Below are 22,765 nucleotides of genomic sequence, written 5' to 3'. Positions count from 1 at the left end.
AAACAGTGCACCACTGATATGAACAAAATTGAAGAAGAAAAACAGATGCAAGGAATTATTTCAGTCAAATAAGTTACTTTCTTTTAAAACCTGTAATCATTCCATTTTACGTAGTCTTTATGTCTTACACTTAAGCAATATAGAAAATAAGCATTATGATTGCAAATTGGATAGCTTTACTACTTATTCTTCAAAGGAAAAATAAGGAAAAAAAAGAAAGAATCCTAACTTGGCCCATCTGGTTCCTGTAAATCTGTTTTTCTGCTTTTATGTTTTGGAAACAGTGACTTCATAACATTTGTGGTGACATCATCTTTTGCTTGCTAATGCATCATGGATTTGGATTCATCTTAATGCTGTATGGGCTCAGAGTTGAGTCAATACAACATTTTTTTTCTTTAAAACAAAATGAAGAATTTGACTCGCCCGGTTTAAGGCAACTGTTTATCTGCTGTGGTTTCCAAATTGGCCTGAAATCAGATTCTCTTGATTTAAAAATGAACTTTCCTTTACTTGCATGAGGTCTGTGTTGTTAATTAAACTGTATTTCCCTCCCATCTTGCTCTTCTCGTCTTGAGTGATATTATTTTTACCACTTCCAAGGTGGTGAAAGCAATATTAGAAAATGAAAACAAAAGAGGAGGTGTCTACTTAGCCTTCCGTTTATCACAGGCTAAGCCAGGCAACCTGCCTGCGATGGCTGGGAAGTGTCAGTAGTGTGTATTTTGCCCATCAGAATAAAATGCAGCAACGTAACATGTTTTCCACTTTCAGAAACAAAAAGGCTTATTATTTGTAGCAGGTTGGCAGAAAGACAGAGTAAAAATCTGGCATCAGCAGACATTGGCAGCTGGTGTGGAGAAAACCTTGCTTTTACAGACATAGTCATGGAAGTAATTATTTTTTTGCTGGCTCTTGAATGATTCCTGTATTGTTTGTCAGAGTTAGGTCCTGCTTGTCCTACATTTTCACAGCGCTCTCAACTTTCTCTGAAAACGGAGCTCTGCCCGGTAGCCAGGTGAAGGTGCAGGTTTACTTTACTAACAGGTAGATGGGGAAACTGTAGGTACCTCCTGTTTGCCGAGGAGGAAAGAGCAACATTGTACTGGCTTCCAGTCTTGTAGGAATACGGGCTGCAAAGTTATCGGATGCAAAACACGACAATGAAGTAAGAATGGTGGGTTTTATTAGTAGTATATGGCTTTGAGATGGCACTCCGTAGGTGCTGAGCTTTTCCTGCAATATGTGGAGCAGGCTGCACATCCACCTTTTGCTGTAATCTGAATGTGCTGAGCAGCTCCCGACATTCATGAGACCTGTAATTCAGTGCGATAGTGCTGCTGTGTTTCAGTGGTAACGCCACCTCAGAAACACCATCATAACTCTTCCTTCAAATACTGTGCTCTTTTCCTCATTTGTTTTTTTTTAATGTACAAAGAAAAATTGAATGATCTATCATATACTTGAGGTTCAGCTGTTAAATACTGAGGATATTTCCATTTAGTCTTATTTGGAGAGAAGTCTGATGGAATTTTTAGTTGATAAGCAGCTAGAATACAGAAAAATAGCTATTTCAGTGTAAAAACATAGCACTGTGGTTAGTGGATTGCTCTCCTCTTTCGATAACAAATGATATTTGAGAGTCATCTTCTTCTGCCCATTTCCAGAAAAACAGATACTATATAATTTAAACAACAGATTTTTTAAAAAAATCATTCAAACATGAGAATTACTTTGTTTCTGTCTGGCTGTGACAACAATCTCTTATGACAGTGTCTTATTCAGGGATAGTGACAGAATATTTTTAAAATACCTTTTAAATTTCAGTATCAGTTAAAAATAACAACTGAATTTTTGAACAAAGGCAGAAAACATTGTGTAAATTGTGGGGTAGTCCTACTTTTTAAATCATTGGAAATCCCATACCCTGAAATGCAGTGTATGTGGGCTGAGTCACAACTGCTACCACGTTTCAGCGGTGGGTTTATTCAGGTGGGTTGGAAATTTGGGGAAGAAAAAAATTAAAAAAAAAAAAAATGGAATCTGTACATTCATTTCCAAGTCAATAGTCATTTGTTAACCAGTTTGACCCCATGAATAAGAGTTTTCAGTGTTGGAAAGACTGGTTTGTGTATGGGTCCATATTATTTCCCCTCCCTCCGTGGCTGTTGATGAGCAGTACCTCCTAGGTACAGGAAGAACTGGAGAAACATTTACGCAGCTGCAGGTAAACTTCACAGAACGACATTACAATAAAACTTCCCTTGGGCCACTTAAGGCCTTCCAGCAGTGGGTTTTCTAGCTGAAAGAGGCAAGTTTGTATAGAAACCAAAAACTTCATTTCTTTTTAATTATTCAGAAGAATGTCTACTGTGTGCACTTGCTATCAATATAAGGAGGTTACTCATTTCTAGCCTGGAGTAAGAACATTCATGTATGGCACAGTATACGTCTAAGAAAATTTTCACAGCTACTGCTAAGTTTTATGCAAAGAAAAACTTAAAAAGTTAATCTTACCTAAACCATTGCACTGAGTTACCATTGTACTTAGGTGCTGCCGACTTTAAATGAAACTTCATTTTTAAAGTCTTCATGGAAGTTAGAACAAGGAAAAGATTAATTTGCAATCATCTCATCTACATAAATAAGAAACACTCTCTAAGTTACTATAAGAAAGTTCTGAAATCTGTGTAGACTGCAGGTACCAATATGTGATAACTATCCCGGCTAGTATACATGTAAGTTATGCATTTTCCAAAAAATATCTATACTTAACTTCATTAAAATGCTCTCTGAACACATGTTCACTTAACTGCTATTTTCATTAGCCAAACAGTACTTTGAAATGATTGCTCTGGGAATATCGCTGAGCTATTTAATCTAATTGACCTAGGAGGACCCTGGAGATTCGCAGGGCTAGAGGACAGGTCCACTCAAGTGCTGCCAGTTTGCCATGAGCCAGCTGGTTGTCAGGAAAACAAGAACAGCCTCCAGCCTCCTGGAGAGTACTGGGTAGAAACTGCATAGCAGATACCTTTGTTCCTTGTTACTTGCCTAAAGCAGACACTTCAAAATACTGTCAGGGAGACTTCTTCGTCAGAAGTCAGACCCTCATGAGAAGAAATCCAGCTTTTGATCCATTTCCAGGTGGATTTACAGATCAAAATATTCCTGGCAAGTCCTGGTAAGCTTTTGTAGTCCACTTCTGAGTTTCTCGCTCAAGATTTTCTTCGATACTTATTCCACTCTTTTCTCAGTTAAATCCGAAAGAGTGGGAGCAACTAAAAACTGCCTGAACTCTTGGATGCCCTTGGAAACGTGTTGGAAAACTCCAGGACTTTCCCCAAAGCTGTGTTCACCTCTAGCTAATAATGTCTTCAAAAATCTCATAAGACTTCAATTTAAGGACTGGGAGTGTATTTCTGTGTTTGGTCTTGGGGTGGTTTTTTTTTTTGCTTGCTTGCTTGTTTGTTTTTAAGAGAAGGGAAAACTTAAAATGCTCTGAATGTGTTCAAGTGAGACAGATTTATTAAGGTCTGAGGTGCTGAGGCCACAGTGGTGTCCCACAGGCACACAGGACTTGGTGGGGAAATAAAGCAACCCAAGAGCATTTCTTTTCAGTACTGAGGAGGCATGTAAAGGATGGTACTCCAGCAAGTTCATGTGTGAGTCCTTCAGCAGATCGAAGGGGAAACGGCAATTTAGTTGTAGAAATATATTGTGATAACAGCCAAGTGTCTTAAATTTGGCTAGGCCTGGATTACAGTGATAAATATGGAAAATAGAATTCCTACTGCAAATGTCTTAGAGACTAAAACAGTCAAAAGAGAAAGTAGCAGTAAAATAGCAAGAGACAAAAAAAATCCAAATTTAGTCTGGGTAGCTATGAACATCCAAAATGGATTGTGAAGTCAGCATTGACAGATTAAGTTAATGTTTTCTGTGGCCAGATTTTGAAAAATTCCTTTGTCCACCAGCCATCTTTGAGAGTGGTAGGATTAAGAGATGCTCTCTGACATCTGACAGAGTATTCTATTGTTTTTTCCCAGGAGTTTATATGGAAAAAAATGGCTTGCCTTAGGGAAAAAATTTTGAACCAAGAAAGTCTTTTAGGAAAAGATGTTACCTTTCCACCACTCATTAGCAGAATTTGTCTTTGCATTTGAAATCTGATCTGCATTTATTAGTGAGTATAATCCCAGTGTTTTGAGTGCATGTTGAGGGTTTTCTTAAATTTTGGTATCCTAAAACATCTGCACTTTTGTTTAGTGCAGTCCGTTGTTTTTCATGTTCCCAGTAGTGTTTTCTTAAGGCTTGTTTTGTCTTTTAAATAATCCTGATGCTAATTGGGTTTTGTTTTTTTAAAAGACACTGTTAAGAATGGCTGGCCTGGCTCACCAGGTTGGATTGGCTGGTACGAGTTAGCCTGCAGCTCAAGCGTCTGATTGCTACGATGGCATTGATGGCTAAGTTTGGGTTTTCTTGTTCAGCTGGATGATTCTTCCCTCATATACAGTATTTGTTTTGGACTCAGGATTTTTCTGAGAATATAGCAAGAGTTTGAATTATAATGATTTTGTCGGGGGAAGTTTGCTCATACCAGACGAGATATGTCTCAGAGACTTCAGTGTAGCTATGAGGACGATTTGGCTGCTACCATTCTCCTCTTTCTTTTTAATTCAGACATGTATACTCTTATGAACAGTTTATAGTGCAATTTGCACTTAGGATAAGAGCCCCATGCTCTCTATGAGCTGTGTGGCTTTTGGAGTGAATCCCAGCTGCTACAATGAAGATGATCCAGTGCTCGTTTCCCAGCACTCCCCTTAAAGATTTTCAGCATGGGTCTGAACATGCAGTTTCAAAAGTGTCCAAGTGTTGAGGTGTAGATACGTGCTACACCTACTGCTGCCTTATATGAATTTCAGCCAAGGCAAGTCACCTTTTCAGGCAATTAAGAAAATTGGATGGTCTCAAATATCCCCCCCGTCCCCCTTCTATGCCATTAATCAGCTTGTGCTTGATGACACCTGTACTAATTTGAGCTGAGTTTTACTGGGTCAGCTGAGCAGAGAATTTAGAACTTGTAGACAAAACAAATAGTACTGAAATGTCTTTTGTCAAGAGTGTGTAGGTATTTGGTTGGGATGAAAGCAGAGGACTGGAACACATTCAAAATCACATACCTTTTATCAGATAGGAAGATATGTAAGTATGCTCAAATGATAGGCTTATCTGTTTGTATTGTAGCAGCAGAGACTACTTTTTTTCCTGCTGGAAGAGGAAAATTAGTGTACTTGAATACTCTTTGAGACCTGGGAAGAGATACTTCAAAGTCAAAATCTAAATTAAGCTAAAAAGAGGGTCTGAAGCTAGCAACTGCAGGATCTGCAAAACATGTTTTGAATGTTACTGCCTGTTAAGTGCAGTAGTGTTTCACGTTCCTTGGCAAGATTCTCTGTAGGTCTCTCTTATTGCAATGATTTTATTTTATATATATATATAGTTATATTTAAAAGAAAATGGGAGACAGGGAAGGGCACGAGTCTTGTGCCTCCACTCATTCTTGAGCTTGCATCTCAGGATTCCCATGGCCTTTTCTTAATATACATATGCCTCTTAATATGCTGTGACATCCCTTCCAGTCCCTCTGCAAGCTCTGCTGTTCTGAAAGGGACAGTGGAGCATGAGTTTCCAAGGAAAAATGATAATTTTTCAGCACTTTTTTGGCACTGCAACCTAAGAGCCAATGTCTGAAGAAGAGCACAGATTTGGATGTGATTTGTACCTCCTTCTGCATTTTTCCAAATAGGTCAGGCTCTGACACCTGCCCATCTACTGCAGATCAATTCTGTCTATGCCAAATGAAGGTGAGCATCTGCTAGTCTAATCCCAGAGAGTGACGACTCGGCTGTGTCATAAGAAGGCACCATGCATATAATTTTGGAACTTGCAGAAAGTTTAAAAAAAAAAAAAAAAAAAAAAACACAAAAAAACACAAGAAGAGAAATTCATACATTGGTTTGAAGCATCACACTTGTAAAATTGTGGCAACTCCCTTTCGGTTCCATCTAGAATCTGTCAGGAGAGTAACTGTACTCCGCAGTGATTTGCAGTTTCAGTTGCAGGTAGTAAATTAGAAGTCAATAATGCAATATTCAAACACTTTGGAACCCTATTACTGTTATTGAGAAATATTAAGGTTTTCATAATGTCATGTGGACAATGGTGTTTCAAATTAGAAAGGAAAGACTTTCTCAGGGTATTGTAACGGATTGAGCTGATACTGTGCCAAGCATTTGTTAAAACATGTTGAACTCCATGCGTATAATAAATGCAAGCATGAAGGGAAGGATTTTGCTATCTCAGTGAGGTCCTGAGGTTGAAACATAACAAAACTGGGAGTTTGCTGTGATTTAGACAGAATTGAGGGAGGGAAGGGTTTGGTGGGTTTGGGAGGCATTCAGTCTTTTTCAAGTGTTTGAGCCATCTTCACAATTGTCATTAGAAGCGCTGCACATCACAAACTTTCCTTGGCATTGGCAGTCTGAAGCCTTTGTAGCTGTGCTAGTTGGAGCTTGTGAAAAAAAGCAGCTTTGCCCATGTATTACCAAGAATTGCCAAGTATTTTTATAAATCATGTCCTTTTTTAATTGCATAGAAATAACAGAAAAACCTGTAAAAACAAGGTATGGCATCCAATACAGACTGCTGCATTTTTCTTCCTGAAAATTCAGGTAAGGGCCTAGAAGTGGTTCTTCAGAGCAGACCTCAGTGCAGATCTGCAGGAGCACTCAACAACAGAGACGGAGATAAAGGGAGGTCGTACCTAGCAAAGCATCTTTCCATTTTAGGATTTGGAGAGAGAAGCTCACAGTGGTGTGACAGGCACGCTCAGTCGCCTTGAAATTTTACTAGAGTTTGCACCTCAGCCATTGGGAAATGGCATCGTGTGCTATGTATTTTGGCCTACAGTTACACAAATAAAATCAGGTATCATGATTTGCTTCATAAATGTGTCTATCGTAGTCTTCCCAAGTCAGTTGTGAGGACACAATCATCTCTTTTCATCTTGCAGAGGGGCAATTTCTGCAGCACTAAAACAGGAGCTATTACAAATGTGAATGTTTGGCGTTCTCACTAATGCTCTGGGCAGAGAGAGTGTGAACTAACCCAGGAGGTTGGGAAGGATAGCAAAGCTCATTCGGCTGCGCCTGCTTCTCTGGTCTCCAGAGTTTCCTGTGGCATGCATTTCATGAATTTTAATTTGAGTGTCATGATTTTCATTGAATGGAAACCAGAGCTTACGGAGTGCAGGTCCAAAGAGCCGCCGTCGTAGGAGTTTTAGCAAGGGCGGTTGCAGATTTTCCCTATGGGCTCCCATTCATTGTGTTTTGTCAAGTCCCAGGGAACCTGCAGTTTGGCAGGAGTAGAATACAGGACCTTTACGAAGGAATGAGGAAGGAAACGAGCTATGATGTCTTCAGTATCAGAGTAACACCCATGCTTTTTCCAATTCATCCAGCATGGTAGAAGCAGCCTTCTGCGGAAACAGCAGAGGAAATTGCATCCACAACCAAGTTACAAGGGAGGTGTCCATGGAAGATTTGGATCCTTTGGCTAGTTCTGCAGTTCCTGATCCTTCTGCACATTTGCTGAAGGGAATCTGAAACCTGGAAGGATGAGCAAGCACTCATTTGGGTCAGGAAGTACGTGAGGCTAAAGCACAAAGAGAAGGAGATATCTTATTCATGTTTTTCAAACCCAACTCTCCCTTCTCACCGTCTCCCCTGTGAAGGGCTGTCTTGGCAGCCAGACCAGACTGCTTCCCCAGGACATAGGAAGGTTTGGGGAGTGGGTGGCATGCGTGCATGTGACAACAGACCGATTTCTGTTCAGCCTCCTCAAACTCTATTCAAGCCCCTGGAGAGATTTTGGAGGTTCCTGTGGAGGACAGATTCATTACCTAAATGTTTTGCAAGACAGCGTGACACAATCACTGTTGAGGGTATTTCTTAACTGTTTGGCATGGGATTGGAACCAGGAGGTGGCCCAGAAGTTAAGATTTGCTGTATGAGTAAAACATTTCCCTTGTTGAGGAAAACACTTGCATGTGGTTTGTGGTCGGCATTTATTCAAGGTGGCTATGCCAGGGAGACATTTGGCGTCCTTGGAAAGCTTACTCGTATTTTGAAGTGTATGTACATGCTCAAGAATGCATTTCAGAGCAGCTCTGTGCAATAATCCGGTTTGGAACAAATTAAAAATCCCCTGCTTTTAGTAATCCAATACACGGGTATTCTAATGGAGAGGGGGCTTCTCATCAAGGGCTACCCAAATCTCAGCAATTTCTCTTCAGAGAGTTGTGAAAAATTGTAGGTTTAATTCCTTAGCACTGTTTCACGTGATCCTAAAACATCAAGGCTAAACTAAAACATCGAGTTGCTAAACTGCAGTTTTACCTAGAGTCACGCAAAGGTCCCTAACTATAAATTAGCCTGCATTTGATTAAAGTTTAGGGATATTCCACGTGTTGGAACACTGCCAGCCTTTATGAGTATCTTGCATTTGGAAATCGTGAACCAAATGTAAATTTTCATTGCTTTGGAGTTGAGTGCAAATGTTTAGAGATTGTGGTTTGTTTTTCCGATGCTTGTATGACTGAAATTACTCAGGCTACATCTGGATTGATACTGGACTAAAACTGAGGATTGAGGCTTAGGTTTGTGTACTACAGTCCTTTATGGAGCTTGGCACAAGCCTCAGTGCCTTAACTGGGACTTCTGACAGCTCCTGCTCTATAGGCTGAAACTCCGAGCCTCCAACTAACTACTTTTCTTAAACAGGCAGTGAAACTCTGGGTTGCAATTCAACTTATTTCTGATTGACTCGGGAGAGAAAAAAGAGGCAGCAGTCAAGAAGGCACAGTTTTTTTTCTTTTCAGATGTTGGTTATATTCAGACGTTTATCTTTGCTTCTTCTGATTCGGAAATTTTCAAAGAGCTTCCTTCCCAGGAAGTAGAGAATAATCGTCTCTGCTTTACACAGTTTACAGTTTAGTAAGTCACTAGTTCAACTTCTGTGTGTGTGCTCTTGAGCACAGCGTAGAGTGTTAATGTCAGAAGGCAGCCTCTGAAAATAAAAAGGAATTAATAACAGATGAACAAACAACTGCTTGCTCTATCTTTTCCTGATATTTTGCATGCCATTTAGCTTGTGATGAAAGCAGCAATAATTTGCATCTCTAGGTTTGCTTATTGCTTCCAAACAAGTAACCTTTTATTTATTTGTTTGTTTATTGATTTATTTATTGCGTAGTGATGAAGCTTTTCATATGCTAAGTAAAGCAACAGGGAACCTTAGACCCAGGCATGTAAAGGTTTCCACAGATAGGACATTTGCCTTCAAAGTCAAATCTACTTTAAACTGTTGCTCAATATGAAATTATAAGAGTAAATTTAACCAAGCAGCATGACGCTTTCATTTTTATCCCCACAGTTTCTGGCCCTGAGAGACCAGTCTGTCCCTTTTCTTGCTTCCATGCCCTATGACTTACCATAGAGCAAGGACAGCAGAGGTAATGTGGTTTCATGGTATTGGTATGGGGGGGAAAACGCCACCTTAATCACATACTGGATATAAGGAGTTTGATTTTCATCTCGCGTTCCAGTGTAAATTGTGGTTAGTTTTGTTTGACCCAGCTGAACCGTTCTTCTCTGTATGAGGTAAATAGTCCCCTGGTTTGCTCTGCATTTCAATGCCGAAGGTACAACGTGGTGCTTCTGTGTCTCAACCGTCCTATTTAGAAATCACCATTTCCTATCACGGCAAATGGAAATCTTATGAGATTCTCAAGACCCCTATTATGGACTGCTGGCTTCGCTGCGATTCAATGGAAGTGAGCCAACAGGCTCTAAAGGAAGCATTGTTGGAGTGGAATGATCTCAACAGATTCTATTCGTACCCCTGAATAAGAGGTGGATATATCTTCACAAGTTCCTTTTGAGGCTCCTGGCAGTTCAGCTTGTGAAAATATGCATGGGTCTCTGGTAACTGAAAGGTGAAAGGAAAAGCAATTTGCATATCCTCATTGAATACAGAGACCAGTATTCATTTACAATACAAAGGAGTATAAACCTTGGTAGTGAATGCAAATGAAAACTTAAAAAAGACAAAATTAATTGGTAAATTTTAATTACAAAGTGGTATTATGACACAGTAGCCAGCCGTGGGTCTCTCTTGGTTTTCTGTATTTAATAGTATTGTCTTTCATCCACACTGGGGTAAAGAAAACTGCTGGGAGTCGATTTTTCTCAGACCTGCTATGTTGTCATGAAACTTGAATGCTGAAGCAGAAAAGCATCTGCAGAGAGCGAAAGGCAGGTCTGTGTCTGCGGCGTGGGCTGCAGGCTCTGTGCTATAGCATGAATGGATAAGTCTTCTCATTTATTCGTTGTTCTGTTCCTGTTTTCTTGTTTACCTTCATTTCATTTTTGTTTTCAGTTGACATGTGGTCAGTAGGGTGCATCATGGGAGAAATGATTAAAGGTGCTGTGTTGTTTCCTGGCACTGATCGTATCCTTCCTAGCAGCCGGTTTGGCCTCAGTAGGTACTTCCAACCCTTTCCCCTCCAGCCCCTTCCCGCTAGACTAGCGCTGACATACCTTTGTACTGTGCCTAAAGAACCTGGCTTAAGTCCCACTGCAAAATCGTTGCAAGCCAAAATGTCAATAAACCATTACTGCCTCTCGGTAAAAGCCTTGGGTGGAAACCACAGCGAGTGTAGCGTAAGGAGATGGAAAACAACATCCTACATGGTTCATCAGAATCGCTTTCTGCAACCAGCAATCACTTGGTTTTAGTTTTGTTGTTATAAATGTCTCTTTATTAATTTGGCGGGGAGGGGAGAGTTTCATAAATGACCGTTCTTTTAAATTCATGTTGTAGCATGGCGGGCACAAGTCACTGTTTACCTCGGGTTGGCATGTAAGAGGTTCTGCATTTTAGGAAGAAGGTATGATTAACTCGGACGTGACTTTTAGAAATGCTTATTTCTCTGCTTGTTGGCTCTGCAAGTGATACTGAAGTGGGAAAGTAGGAAATGGCTTCAATTCTGCTTCCCAAGACTAAAATTATCATTTAACTTTGTATCAATTTGATGACTGAAAAGGCTGGGAATTTCCTTGGAAACTGTTGTAGTGGACTTCAGCCTGTCATCCTTTGTTTAAGTACATGTAGCTATTACGTGAAAGCAGAATGTATTTTTGACACGAACAAGAAGTGATTTATAAACGCACTAAATCAGTGGACAAGCGGTCCAAGCAGATATGTACATTTTCCTTAGAGACTATTTTGCATTCAGGACTGAGGCAGCCATAATTCGTACTTTATTTGATGCTTTATTGAAGCTTTGATATATGCTCTATTATTTATCAGATGGTGAAAGTGATTTCTTCTTGTGCCCAACAGCAACTGAGCTCCATGCGTGCTTGGTCTGACTCCAGCGATTCATGGTCCGTAGGATTACACAAATGAGAAATGGAGATGACCTGTCTACAAGTTTTCCTTCTAATTTAAACTCTGTAGTTAGATGGCAGAGGAGTTTCCAGGCATTATTCCTTTTTATGTAACTTTCTTCGAACATGTGTGCATGTACACTTATGCATATGTGTGTATATATACACGTACATACACAGACTTACTAATTGTTTAGCACTTCACTTCTGGCCTCCTTCACACTTTGAAGGGTTCAATATTTTGCTTAAAATGGGGAAAAAGTAATATCCAAAGAGCACCGAGGAAATGAATGTAGGCAGTGATACTATTAAAGTTTTCACAGCCTTGTCCTAGTAAGATTCTGATTTGTGTTTTGTCTAAAATGTGGGATGAGCACATGCATACTGAAATGAACGCTAAAATTCCCATGCCTTTTCATATGATCTCATCTGCATATGTGAAAGTCAACCTTTCCCGTCTATGTGTTAATGTAAATTGTTACCACTTATTTGTGCTCCATGAAGATTTGGCCCAGGCTGTGCCTGTGTTTTCTGTGAATGTGGAGTGAGAAGTTTGAAGTGTGGGGGTTAGCATAGTTCGGAACCGTTTTAACAGCCTTATCTTTTCTAAGATATCATTTAAAGAAATCCCCAAGTAAATACAAAAAGGATTGAACATGTCTTATATAGCGCTTCAAAAATTTATTTCTTTGACATAGCTGCATACTTGTTAAAAAGAAATCACGCAAAGCCTCTATAATTAAACCATTATGTGCTGTTTATTATTGCAATAACCCCACAGAAATTGGCATTACCAGCTGCTGATTTATTTGGGATTGTTCTGTAATTGAGTTCACGTTCTTCGTTTGTATTTATAATACATTGCTAAATTTGCACTGTCTTTTATGTACGGCTCTGCTTGTCTACTGCTGTTCCATGGCTGTCTCTTCTGTGAACACAGAACGATGCCATTGCTTGCGTTCGCTGAGCACCCCTCCTCAAAGCCACCTCTTCTCCAAATCCATCGGCGAGTTTCCCCACTTCTTGCTCCTGTGCCTGTCTGTGCAGCTGAAAAGCAGTCAGAAAAGTTGCACAGGCAGACCCAGCCTGCTGAGATTGATGACCTCATGGCATCTTCTTCCTTAAATCTGCATAGAAAATGCTGAGCGTTTCTGTAAAAGATTATTTCTTCAGACGTGTGACGGAGTTGGGCAGCTGTATAATTCCATCAGCAGGGACTATGAGCCCTAAGAGCTTGAGAGCAGCATACTTAAGGATGTATTTAAGTGTAGAAGGAGCAAGAGTAATTAGAAATGTTTCTTTCTAAAAAAAAGCTTCCTTTTAGACATAAAATGGGTATAAAATGGGTTAAGACTGGCAGTGTGCCAGAATTTGTTATCAGCAATTTTTTTCTTCACAGTTTTTCTTCTTTTCATTGCACAACCACATTGTGATTTGAAGAGTGTTTAATACTGATTTGTGTCAATTTTTATGCATAAATAACTGTGAAAAGCAGTTTTGAAACTGGAAGATTGAATATTCATGAGAAATGCACTGTCAGTCATATCTTTGAGAGCAAAATCTACTATTTGCCATTTTCCAGCAGCTAAGGAGTATAGGTTGTTTGATATTGTTTCGGTTTACAGAACTAAATGGTCCGTTCAGCTAACTGAAACAATTCTGTAGCAAAATCGAGCCATCTTATGTGATCATGGAAAATTCACAAGCAGATCAATAGGAAATACCTTTGAGTAAGTGCGGAGCAGAGTGCTCAGCTGGGCCACAGCTCTGCTCCACTCCTGTAACCCACTCGAATTCCCTGGAATTGCTTGGGGGGAGCTGAGAATAGAATCCACCTCTACTGTTTTGTGGACTCCAGTGGTGAGTGAATTTTTTGCCATGCCCAAAATCCCCATGGCTTTTACTGATCCTTGAAATTTTACCATTTCTCTACCATTTTTTGGTGTGTGGATGTGATGCAGTTAATTGTGAGCTAAAGCTTTTTTTCTCTTTTTTTTTTTTTTCAAATGTTACATGAAACGTCTTTTCAAGGTTGACAGCAGTAGTTCTGCTGTCAGAGAAACTTTTAGCATGAAGCTTGGATATACTTGTGCCTCGAGCAAGGAGAAAATGGCAACGTGGTTTGTTGTGTTGCCTCAGGAGCAGTTTGGAAAGCTGGCTGTACCTGTGAGTTGATTCTTGTTCCATGTGTTCTTCTCAAAATTTTCTGAGGGACACCGTTACGCTTTTCTCACCGCTGCGTAAATGATCTGAAGCAGTTAGGAAGGTAGCTTAGTCCTCTGGTCAGCTGTGAAAGTGATAGTTATACCTGGATTTTAAAAAAAAAATTAAAACCTGCTGAATTCATTTTGGGCAGACAAGGATGAACGTGCCTTTAAATTCTGTCGTTGGGAATGCTTAGGGAGACAAGTATATCTTCAGTAGAGAGATGTCAGGTTAGCATGATGCCAGCTTCTCAGTCTAAATCACAGATGGCCGTACAAGCTATCACTTACAGAGCCTTATTCTACGACTGCAGTCATGTCATGTATGCCACAGAACTTGGGGTGTAGGGTTTTTATGCACAGTTTTACAGTTCATTTAGAAGGTATTTAATAATGCTAATGTTTGTAAGCGTCCTCCGAGGCTAGGTACATGATCATGTGCATCCAGCTGTATACATTCCAAAGACAGACGTGTACCCCAACAGAAGGCTCTAGAAGCCTAGAAACAACCTGGAGTACTACAAGGAGATACTGCAGTGGTGAGGAGACGTCCATGAGGCAACGGTAATACTGACCCAAGCCTGTGCTGCAATATCGGGACTATCCACTAAGCACTGCTTTGCTTGCTGCGGTGTAAGCAAAGATACTCAGCAACCGAATGAAGGACCAGTTAGAAAATAAATGGCAGTTGAAAATTTTAGTGAAAGTGTCATCATAGAGATGCATCCAAAGGGTTCACGGCAGCTCAACAACCAACACTGCTGTCTCCTAACTTCCGAATGATCAATGGTGATCTTCTCACGTCATTCTATTTATGTGCAACATGTTATTTTCATTATCACCACATGTTCTATTGTAGCATATAAATAGCAACTACTATTCTTAAAGTTGCAAAATATTTTCTGTTACAGTCTCATTTTTACAAATGCCACATCCTTCTCAAAGCGTTCACCTTGGCACAGAAAACGCTCTACACTTACTGTCCTGTCAGATGCTAGCGTTTTCGATTTCTTTTGTGTGCTTTTTGTAAACTGTGTTGACATCAGTATGTAAATTATGGGACTGTGGAAAAAAATATGTATCTGACACTGATGTCTCCCAGAGTGAAGTTGGTTAGTTTGGTTTTTAGTAACAGATTTATTTTTTTAAAAGAAAGGTCCAATAAAAAAAAAAAAAGATTAGGTGAGCTATTAGCCTTACAGTTGCTGCAACAATTTGGTGTTGAGAGAAATACAGAGCTGCTCATAGTAATTATTCTAATTTTGACAAGTTAGGAGCATCAAAATTTGTACCTGAAGCAATGCAGTTAGTTTTTGTTGGTGGAACATCCACGTTTAAGGAGAAAACTATCAGAAAGGTGGTTCCCTTCAAATTTTGAGATTGGAAAGGGATTAATTTACCTAGTCTGTCTGTTATGAAGGAAGAGCTCCGTATCCATTTTGTTTTCGTTGTGCCTACCTTAACAATAGCAAGATTTGACGTGCCCCAGACCTAACTCTCTCCAGAAGCAGCGTGTTGAGCCAGAAGGAGCAAATTCAGTAAAGCTAGTGTAGATGTGCTGCCTAATAGGTGAAGAGAGTGGAGTCCAGTATGCTGGGCAGGGAAGCATGGTTCCCCGCCATCACCACCACCGTCCAGCACAATTCCCAAAGCTCTGTTATAAACAGGCATTTTGGCAGAATTCCTTGTGTTTTCCACATCACAGTCTAACTGCTTGAGGAGGATTTTAGGAAGAGGCTTTTCTAGCACAACCAGTCTTTGGAGTAGTGTGGAAAAGCAATGCTTGGTCTCTGGTGATCAGCTGGCCGTTAGATTTCCAACACGAGAATTTTTACACACACACACACACACACCCCTTTCCAGGAAAAGAAACACAAACGATTACAGTAAGTTATTTCTAAAGGTTAAATGGCTGAGCACTGACAAGTTTCTGACTACCAGGGAAGAATGAACGGGCTTAACTATACAGGCATCATAGTACATTGATATTTGTAGTGCAGCAGAACTAAAACATCCTGCTGCAAACACCATCTCCTCCTGCAAAACCTTCCCGTTGGACATAAGAAAATACAATCCTTCACTCAAAAAAAAAAAAAAAAGTACAATTTACAAAAAATACAATCCTTCACTCAAAAAAAAAAAGTACAATTTACACAGACATAACTTGAGAAGGGAAAAGAAAAAATATTGCCATTTTGAGGCTAGCTAGCTTAAGTACAAAGACAATAATTTGTTGTCAAAATTTCACTTTTTAATCACAAGCTATTAATTTGTACAACTGTAGAAATGCTTTTAATATTTTCTGATTGAAACAGAGAAGTATTGTATTTTTTCCCTTACAGCCAAGCTCCATTTCTTTACTTGTTTGACTGTTTGCAGAAATGTAATGTAACTGAAGTCTGCAGGCCAACTGAAGGAACAGAACGGTGGTCCTTAATTTGTACTTCTGAAATACATTGCATCAATGGGAACAGAAACTAAAGTAATGGTAAACTTTCAGCCTATGCCCCTAAATAGATGAGTTCACTGTGAAATCTGATTTTTCCAATAGAAATAGTTCATTGGGCATTCAAAATCATATTTTCCCATTAGAAATTTTGTGCATTTGCTTTAGGAAAATATGTCTCCTCATCTGCAGTTCAGATTCTGCTTATTTTCCAAGTAAATAATCAAGTCTTTAGAAAGCAAAGGAGAACAATCCTTAAGACAGTGTTAAAGTGCAAAGAGAAAAGCTGGTCGGGAAGCTTGAGGCAACCTGAGGCCTCACGTGATGATAGATCTTCATTCAAAAGATACACATTTTAGAACAACTTTCTTAAATAAGTTTCTTTGCTGTAACTTTGTATGGCCATCTTAATGTTAGAAAAAATGCCACAGCATTAGTGCCAGGGACAGACTGATAAATCCAGGTTAGATCCCGTCTTCTCAAGTCGCACAGATGCTCTTGTGTCTAGGTGACACATTTTCTTCGATCCTGTTTGGGGCAAGGGACAGTTGAGGTGATTCAAATAGCTTTAAGGCAGGCTTTTCATCATGTTCCAGAGTTTTGGGTTGTAATTCTTGCCAACTTCCAGTCTGTCCAACATTTGCTTCATTTCAAGGGGAAAAACGGAGTCTTCTGTTAGCAGAAATTTTTCTTCTTTAATTTTTTTTTTCACTCAAATACAGGTTAGGGAAATTTCTGTCAGACTTACGTGATCATTAACTCATAGTAGCATTTTTTCAGTTGGTGTGCAAATAACATCTATAGGCACAATCACTCATTGGTTAACATAACCTACGGTAGGTTTTGATTCACTTTAGGACTGTTATGTGGTAACATTTGTTTTCTGCAGAATTGCTGAAGTTAATTCTGACTGCCAGCTACAGAAAGCTTCTTCTCTTTGCTTCAATAAGTAGACCTCAGATTTTTTTCCAAACTTTTTTTTTTTTTAAATCTTGTACCATGATGGGTACAACCTCTCATCATCAGGTACACCACAGATGCATTCCAGCCAGTGACTGTATAAAACGTAACGATGAAATGGAACCGGACCAGTATTCAGCAAGAACTTTATTAGATTCTTGCATGTTTTCATGTATTGGACCTCAGAATATAATCCAGTGCTAGTAAGGTCTAGGTAAGTGGAGAAACAATACTAGAGAGAAAATGCCTGTGTCCATCTGACTGAAAAATGTGTGTTTCCACCAGCTCTCGTGGGGCATGGGTTTGCTATTGCTATTATTAGGACAAAAACAGGTCCTGAGTGCTCCATCATGTCAATATGTGTGTATGTGTGTGTGTACAGATATAAAGATCAAATGAATACATTTTATTTAAGGGGTTTGTCAGTATTTGAGCAACATAAGTCAGAAATAATACAATAAAGAAGCACGATTATCCATTCAGATCATTCAGTTACTCAAAACCAGTCTCTGAAGTTGCTGTGACATTTGTGGCCCTTGGTGCACGCCAGGGCTGCAAAAGCTCCAGTGTTGTCGTCCTGCAAATCAAGGCAAGTCAAGGAGTGGAACTTGGTGGCTCTGCCAGCTCCCTTGGCTTTGGCTGTTGTCTTTGCACTGATGACTCGTGAAGCTTCTTCCATCTCTTAAAATCTTGCAGCGGTGGGTGGTAGCCCGCTTCCCTGTTGTCTCTTAGTGAGGACCTGTCTGTCAGCTTAGAAGAAATATGTGCAGTGGGCACAGGCCCATTGTCTGAGGATTCTCCTTCTCCCCTCGCCGTCACCGTTGACATTGGTTCCCACCATGCAGGCCCTATTCTGGGATCTTTTTTAACTTCTTTTCCCTTACTGCACACATCCAGAGCATCTTACTACGTCTTCCCTCTCAACATGTCCAAGTCCCACCACATTCTGTCATCCCAAAGATCTCTCTCCTCTCGGCCTTCGCTAAATGCCTGCAAGACAGTTAACCTGCTCTGCACGAGCGTAAGCTTCTGACATCTGCTTTGAAGCAAGTCCTGTATTTGGCCCTCCCTGTTTATCAAATGACCTTCACTCGATCTGCGCAGGTCATGCTTCCACTGACGCTTTTATAGCTTGGCTTTCTCACCCATTTCGTTTCTCTTGGCACAACTAACAGCACCTTCCTTTCGGTATTCTCTGCTTTTCTCTGCAAAGCATTTACACACTCTGTATTTTCAAGTTCCTCAGAAAGACCTCCTTCTGAAATAGTCCAGTCCGCAAACAATGAGGTGTGTTAACTTGAATACAAGTTTAAAATGTCAAAACACTTTATTTGCTGATAAAATGTTGAATGAAATATTCACGGTACTCTTTGAGCAGCTATAGTCTTGGATAACTTTATTGTTGTTGCAATTCTTTAGTTTTCTGTTGAGAAAAAGGTGTTTTTCACGGACAACACAAGATACATACCAAGCGATGGACAGTGTGTGTGTGTGAGGGGTTGTTCTACGTAAATCTGTGATTTAGTTTTAAAAATGAAAGTTATTCAGAAAAATCTTTACAGACTACTGCTATTTCTAGCAATCTTTTTCAGTTGAAATTAAAACCATTCAAAACGCTGTTTCAGCATTCTTAAAGCATATGTTTAAATTGTTTTCATTCCTTTAAACACTTTTGATTAGTAAAGCTGCAATTTTTAAAAGAATTTTTTTTTTTTTGTTCAAATAAGTTCAGGTGAACCCAAATTAAGTCTGTCTTGAATTTTCAAGATATGTGAAAATACTAAGTTTCCGTTTCCCTAAACTAAACCACTTTTTTGAAAATGTGAAATTGCTACTGCACCAAAGAGCTGGGTTTTTCCTGACTTTACTTTTTTTTTTTCCATGATACCTTCATTCTGTTGACCTGATTTCTCTCCTAGATTGTGAGAAATTGTCTTGAGTATTTGGGAAACTCCTCCACACTTATGACACTCATGACAATAATAACTTAGAAGAATAATTTTAAAAAAAAAAATCTCTGTGCTGAAATGCTTTGAATATTTGTCTTTTAAAAGCTTTTTATTTCCAGTATGTTCTTAACAAAACTCCCTTCATCGCATTTCTTAGCATCAATGTACCCATGGCTGCATGTACTCTTCCTTGTTTGTTTTTTTTTTATGTTGTCATCAGATTCTTAGCACTGTGAATTAGTGTGTGTGTGATGTAGAGATAACACTGATTCTATAGACATTTGCTTAATTCTTTTTTTTTCTCTTCGGCACAGTAAGGCTTGTTCTGAACATGGCTGGAAGAGCTACGTAACACCTATCAGCTGCTTAATTGTTATCTCAAGAAAACGAAAGAAACCAAACCAAACCAAACCAAAAAAAAGCAGTACAAATTGCCTGTAATACAATTTCTTTTTAAGCATGAGATCCTGCTGCTTATTAGTCAGTAACCGTTGAGCGATGTAGTCGTCACATTTGCAGTTAAAGAGAAACATCTGTCTGCACCTCAGGCATCATCTGTCTGTAGACAATGAGTCCCAATGCATTCTTATAGAATCAAACAAATTGCTTTTGAGGGGTCGCCGGTTGGGTGGTTTTACCAAAATTAGCTATTGGAGAGAGTAAACATCCAAGTGTGAAGCAGATGAGTTGAAGGTGACTTCTGTCCCATACAGAACTCCTTGGTGCCAGCTGGGTCTCGCTCTCCACAGACTTAACAGAGGGGAACACGTCGTTCTTCCCTCCTACCCCCCTGGAACCAAGGGGGTGTAGAGGCAATTACCTGCATGTAAAACAAGGGAGTGCAAGTCATTGGATTGCAAGTTAAAAATAAAAATGGTAACAAAGAGAGGGAACTCTGTATTTTCCCGTGGTGGTGGTGGTTTTAGGATTGCATCATGCCCTTGAGTAAGTACAGTTGTGAGAGAGAGTTTTGCCCTTTGCAGGCTGTAGGACCCGGAGGCATAATGATGAAAAAGATAGCGATTGTAAAAATGTTATGAAGGGAGTCAAATACCTCTGAGGATTCCCAGAGAACACTCAAACAGAAATGTCAGGAGACTACACTGGGGTTTGTGTTTTGTTTTCCTTAACTACTGATATTCAGACATTGATCAATGGAATAAAGTTATTGAGCAGCTGGGAACACCCTGTCCAGAATTCATGAAGAAGCTCCAGCCGACGGTACGGAACTATGTTGAGAACAGACCCAAGTACGCTGGCCTCACTTTCCCCAAACTTTTTCCAGACTCTCTCTTCCCGGCTGACTCGGAACACAACAAACTCAAAGGTATGTCTGACAAAAGGACGTGGTTCACATGCCAACAGCTACAATGCAACGAAGGGGTTTTTTCAGTGTTTCTTCTCTCTAGTTGCACTCCTTTTTAATGCAATCAGTTGCAGAGAGGAAGAAGTGCATGGGGTTTGTTCAGCTGAGAGGCACCTTGTGGAAATGATTTTTGGAGACCCTGGTACTTGGGCAGCCAAGGGAACATACATTATCACTGATGTATGTCCTCGTGGTATTCTGCGTGATGTTTCTGTAGCACGGGGAACTGAGGTGTTCCTTTACTCTCATTCTTAAACTTGTAACACAGAGGAACGGTAGAATTTCCATCGAAGGATCTCAGAGCTTGCACTGTTTTGTTTCAGGTGAAAAACAGCAGTTCAGCCAGATGCCTGCCCATAGCTCTACCTTTACTGGGCAACAGAAGGAGATTGGCAACGTCAGCCAAAACGGTCTTGATGTAGCTGAGGTTTAATATCTGCTAGGGGTGAATTTCTTCTTTTGAAAAATGCTGTGGGTTGGTTTGGATATGTGAAGTAGAGCACTAACTTAATTATGGTGTGACTAGATATATACCCCTGGAAAATAGAAATTGCAATGGTTTTACTCCCATATCAAAGTCTTGTTTTACTTCAACAGGGCATTGACTTCCAATTGGGAAGAGTGATTAATGTGTGTTTAATACAGAAAAGACTTCTTGTTACAGCTCTGGAACCCCTGCAAACTTGTACTGTGTATTGGTTTGCACCACTTGAGCACTACGGTGGCATATAATGGTTTCCAGTTGCTTGTGATTTCATGTTGTTATGCTACCCAGAATACTCTTCCAATTAACAACTGTTTTGTAGCAAGGCTGCTGTCTCAGCTCTGGGAGCAAAGTGAAAGGTCTGAGCCGATGCTTTTGGATGCACAGAATTTTATATTCCTACTACAATAAAATTGAATAACGGAATTTTCTTGAATTTAGAACTAATGAATAGAAATGACTGTCAAATAGTGCTGTTATCTTTTGGATACAGGAAGCACATGCACTTGAGCATACTGAATGCCAGTTTTTAAGATATAGTCACAGAACAAGAAACGGTGCAAAAAAAAAATTCTGCTTGTGCATCACTGTATCATCCCATGCCCTGCCTAAATAAATATTTCACCGTAATGTAATGCTAACGGTTTAATTAGATATTACTTTTACTCACCCATGGCTGATGAGATACCTAATAATATTTTTTCCACTGATATCTCTTTAAATATTTTTTTGCTTTCATTTTGTTTTTTCATTTACACAGGAAATAGTTTTGAGCATAGAAGAGCTTCAAGCACTACATTGATAGCAGCACTAGAAATATATGCTGTTACATGTGTGGTGTTTTTTTTTTTTAACATGGGTTTAGATGGTATTAGATTTGTTACAAATTCTAAACAGTAAAAACAACTTGGGTAATAGAAGGATGAGTTTGTGGCCTGAAAGGCACAATGGGCTATATTATCAGGTAAAATAAATCAATGTTGCAAAATAAAACTCAATGTATATATAAGGCTGTGCATTTTTATAGTGGAGGATGGTGTATCCCATGGATGTAAACTTTGTTGTGTGGGACAAACAAGACGTAAGCAGTTCCGAGGCACTTCCATACCATTATGTGTTTATCCCAGGCTACGATTTGACATTACTGCTTCTAATGGGATGCCCTAAGATAAGCCTAGTACCTGTGCCTCACTGAAATATTTAATGCCTGCCAGCAGGCGAGGTGAAAAACTTTAAAACCTACAGAAAGTTTGGATGTTTTCCTGAGCCACGGTAAGAATACCTGTAACTTTCAGGTTTTGATTTAGTAATGCCATGATTTTAGACTTCATTATGGAAGCTTTTGTTTTCTGCTCCTGGCAATAGTACAGATTTACCCCAAGCACGTTTTTCTTGGATGCATTATTCTGCCCTCTACGTGGAATCTGCATAGGACATGTAAAAACTCATGGAAGCTTGTGAGGGGACTTAGGGTTTGCAGCCCTGACGTTGGCACCTTCCCAATGATTACTGAAGAACTCTTGCTCTAAGGCGGCAAGGGGCAGAAGCGCATACAAACAATCTCTAAAAGGGTTGTGCCACTGTTACTTTCCGAACCCAATTAACCCTCCTCTGGAGACAGGGATTGTTTTGTACTAATACTATGTTTATCTGATTTCATTGTTCTAGCCAGCCAAGCCAGGGACCTTTTATCAAAGATGTTAGTCATTGATCCAGCCAAGCGAATATCAGTAGATGAAGCCTTACAGCATCCATACATTAATGTCTGGTATGACCCAGCAGAAGTGGAGGCGGTAAGTGAGGCATGGCTCCTTCCTTCAGACTGTTAAACGCAAGTATG

At 39.7% G+C, this 22,765-nt stretch overlaps 1 protein-coding gene across 2 annotated transcripts in view; it reads left to right on the top strand.

Annotated features, from left to right (window-relative positions):
- LOC104165937 (mitogen-activated protein kinase 10) overlaps positions 1-22,765 on the top strand; it is a 53,130-nt gene that overhangs the window by 9,085 nt on the left and 21,280 nt on the right. The window contains exons 5-7 of one of the 2 annotated variants that reach the window (XM_009705714.1): positions 10,504-10,575; positions 20,220-20,402; positions 22,594-22,718. In XM_009705714.1, the coding sequence (XP_009704016.1) occupies positions 10,504-10,575; positions 20,220-20,402; positions 22,594-22,718 (380 nt within the window). The remainder of the gene's footprint in view (positions 1-10,503; positions 10,576-20,219; positions 20,403-22,593; positions 22,719-22,765) is intronic. The other variant, XM_009705713.1, reaches the window with a different exon arrangement.

This window comes from Cariama cristata, unplaced genomic scaffold (assembly GCF_000690535.1).
Source record: "Cariama cristata isolate BGI_N322 unplaced genomic scaffold, ASM69053v1 scaffold14788, whole genome shotgun sequence".
NCBI lineage: Eukaryota > Metazoa > Chordata > Aves > Cariamiformes > Cariamidae > Cariama > Cariama cristata.
This window is presented reverse-complemented; position numbering and strand designations above follow the sequence as displayed.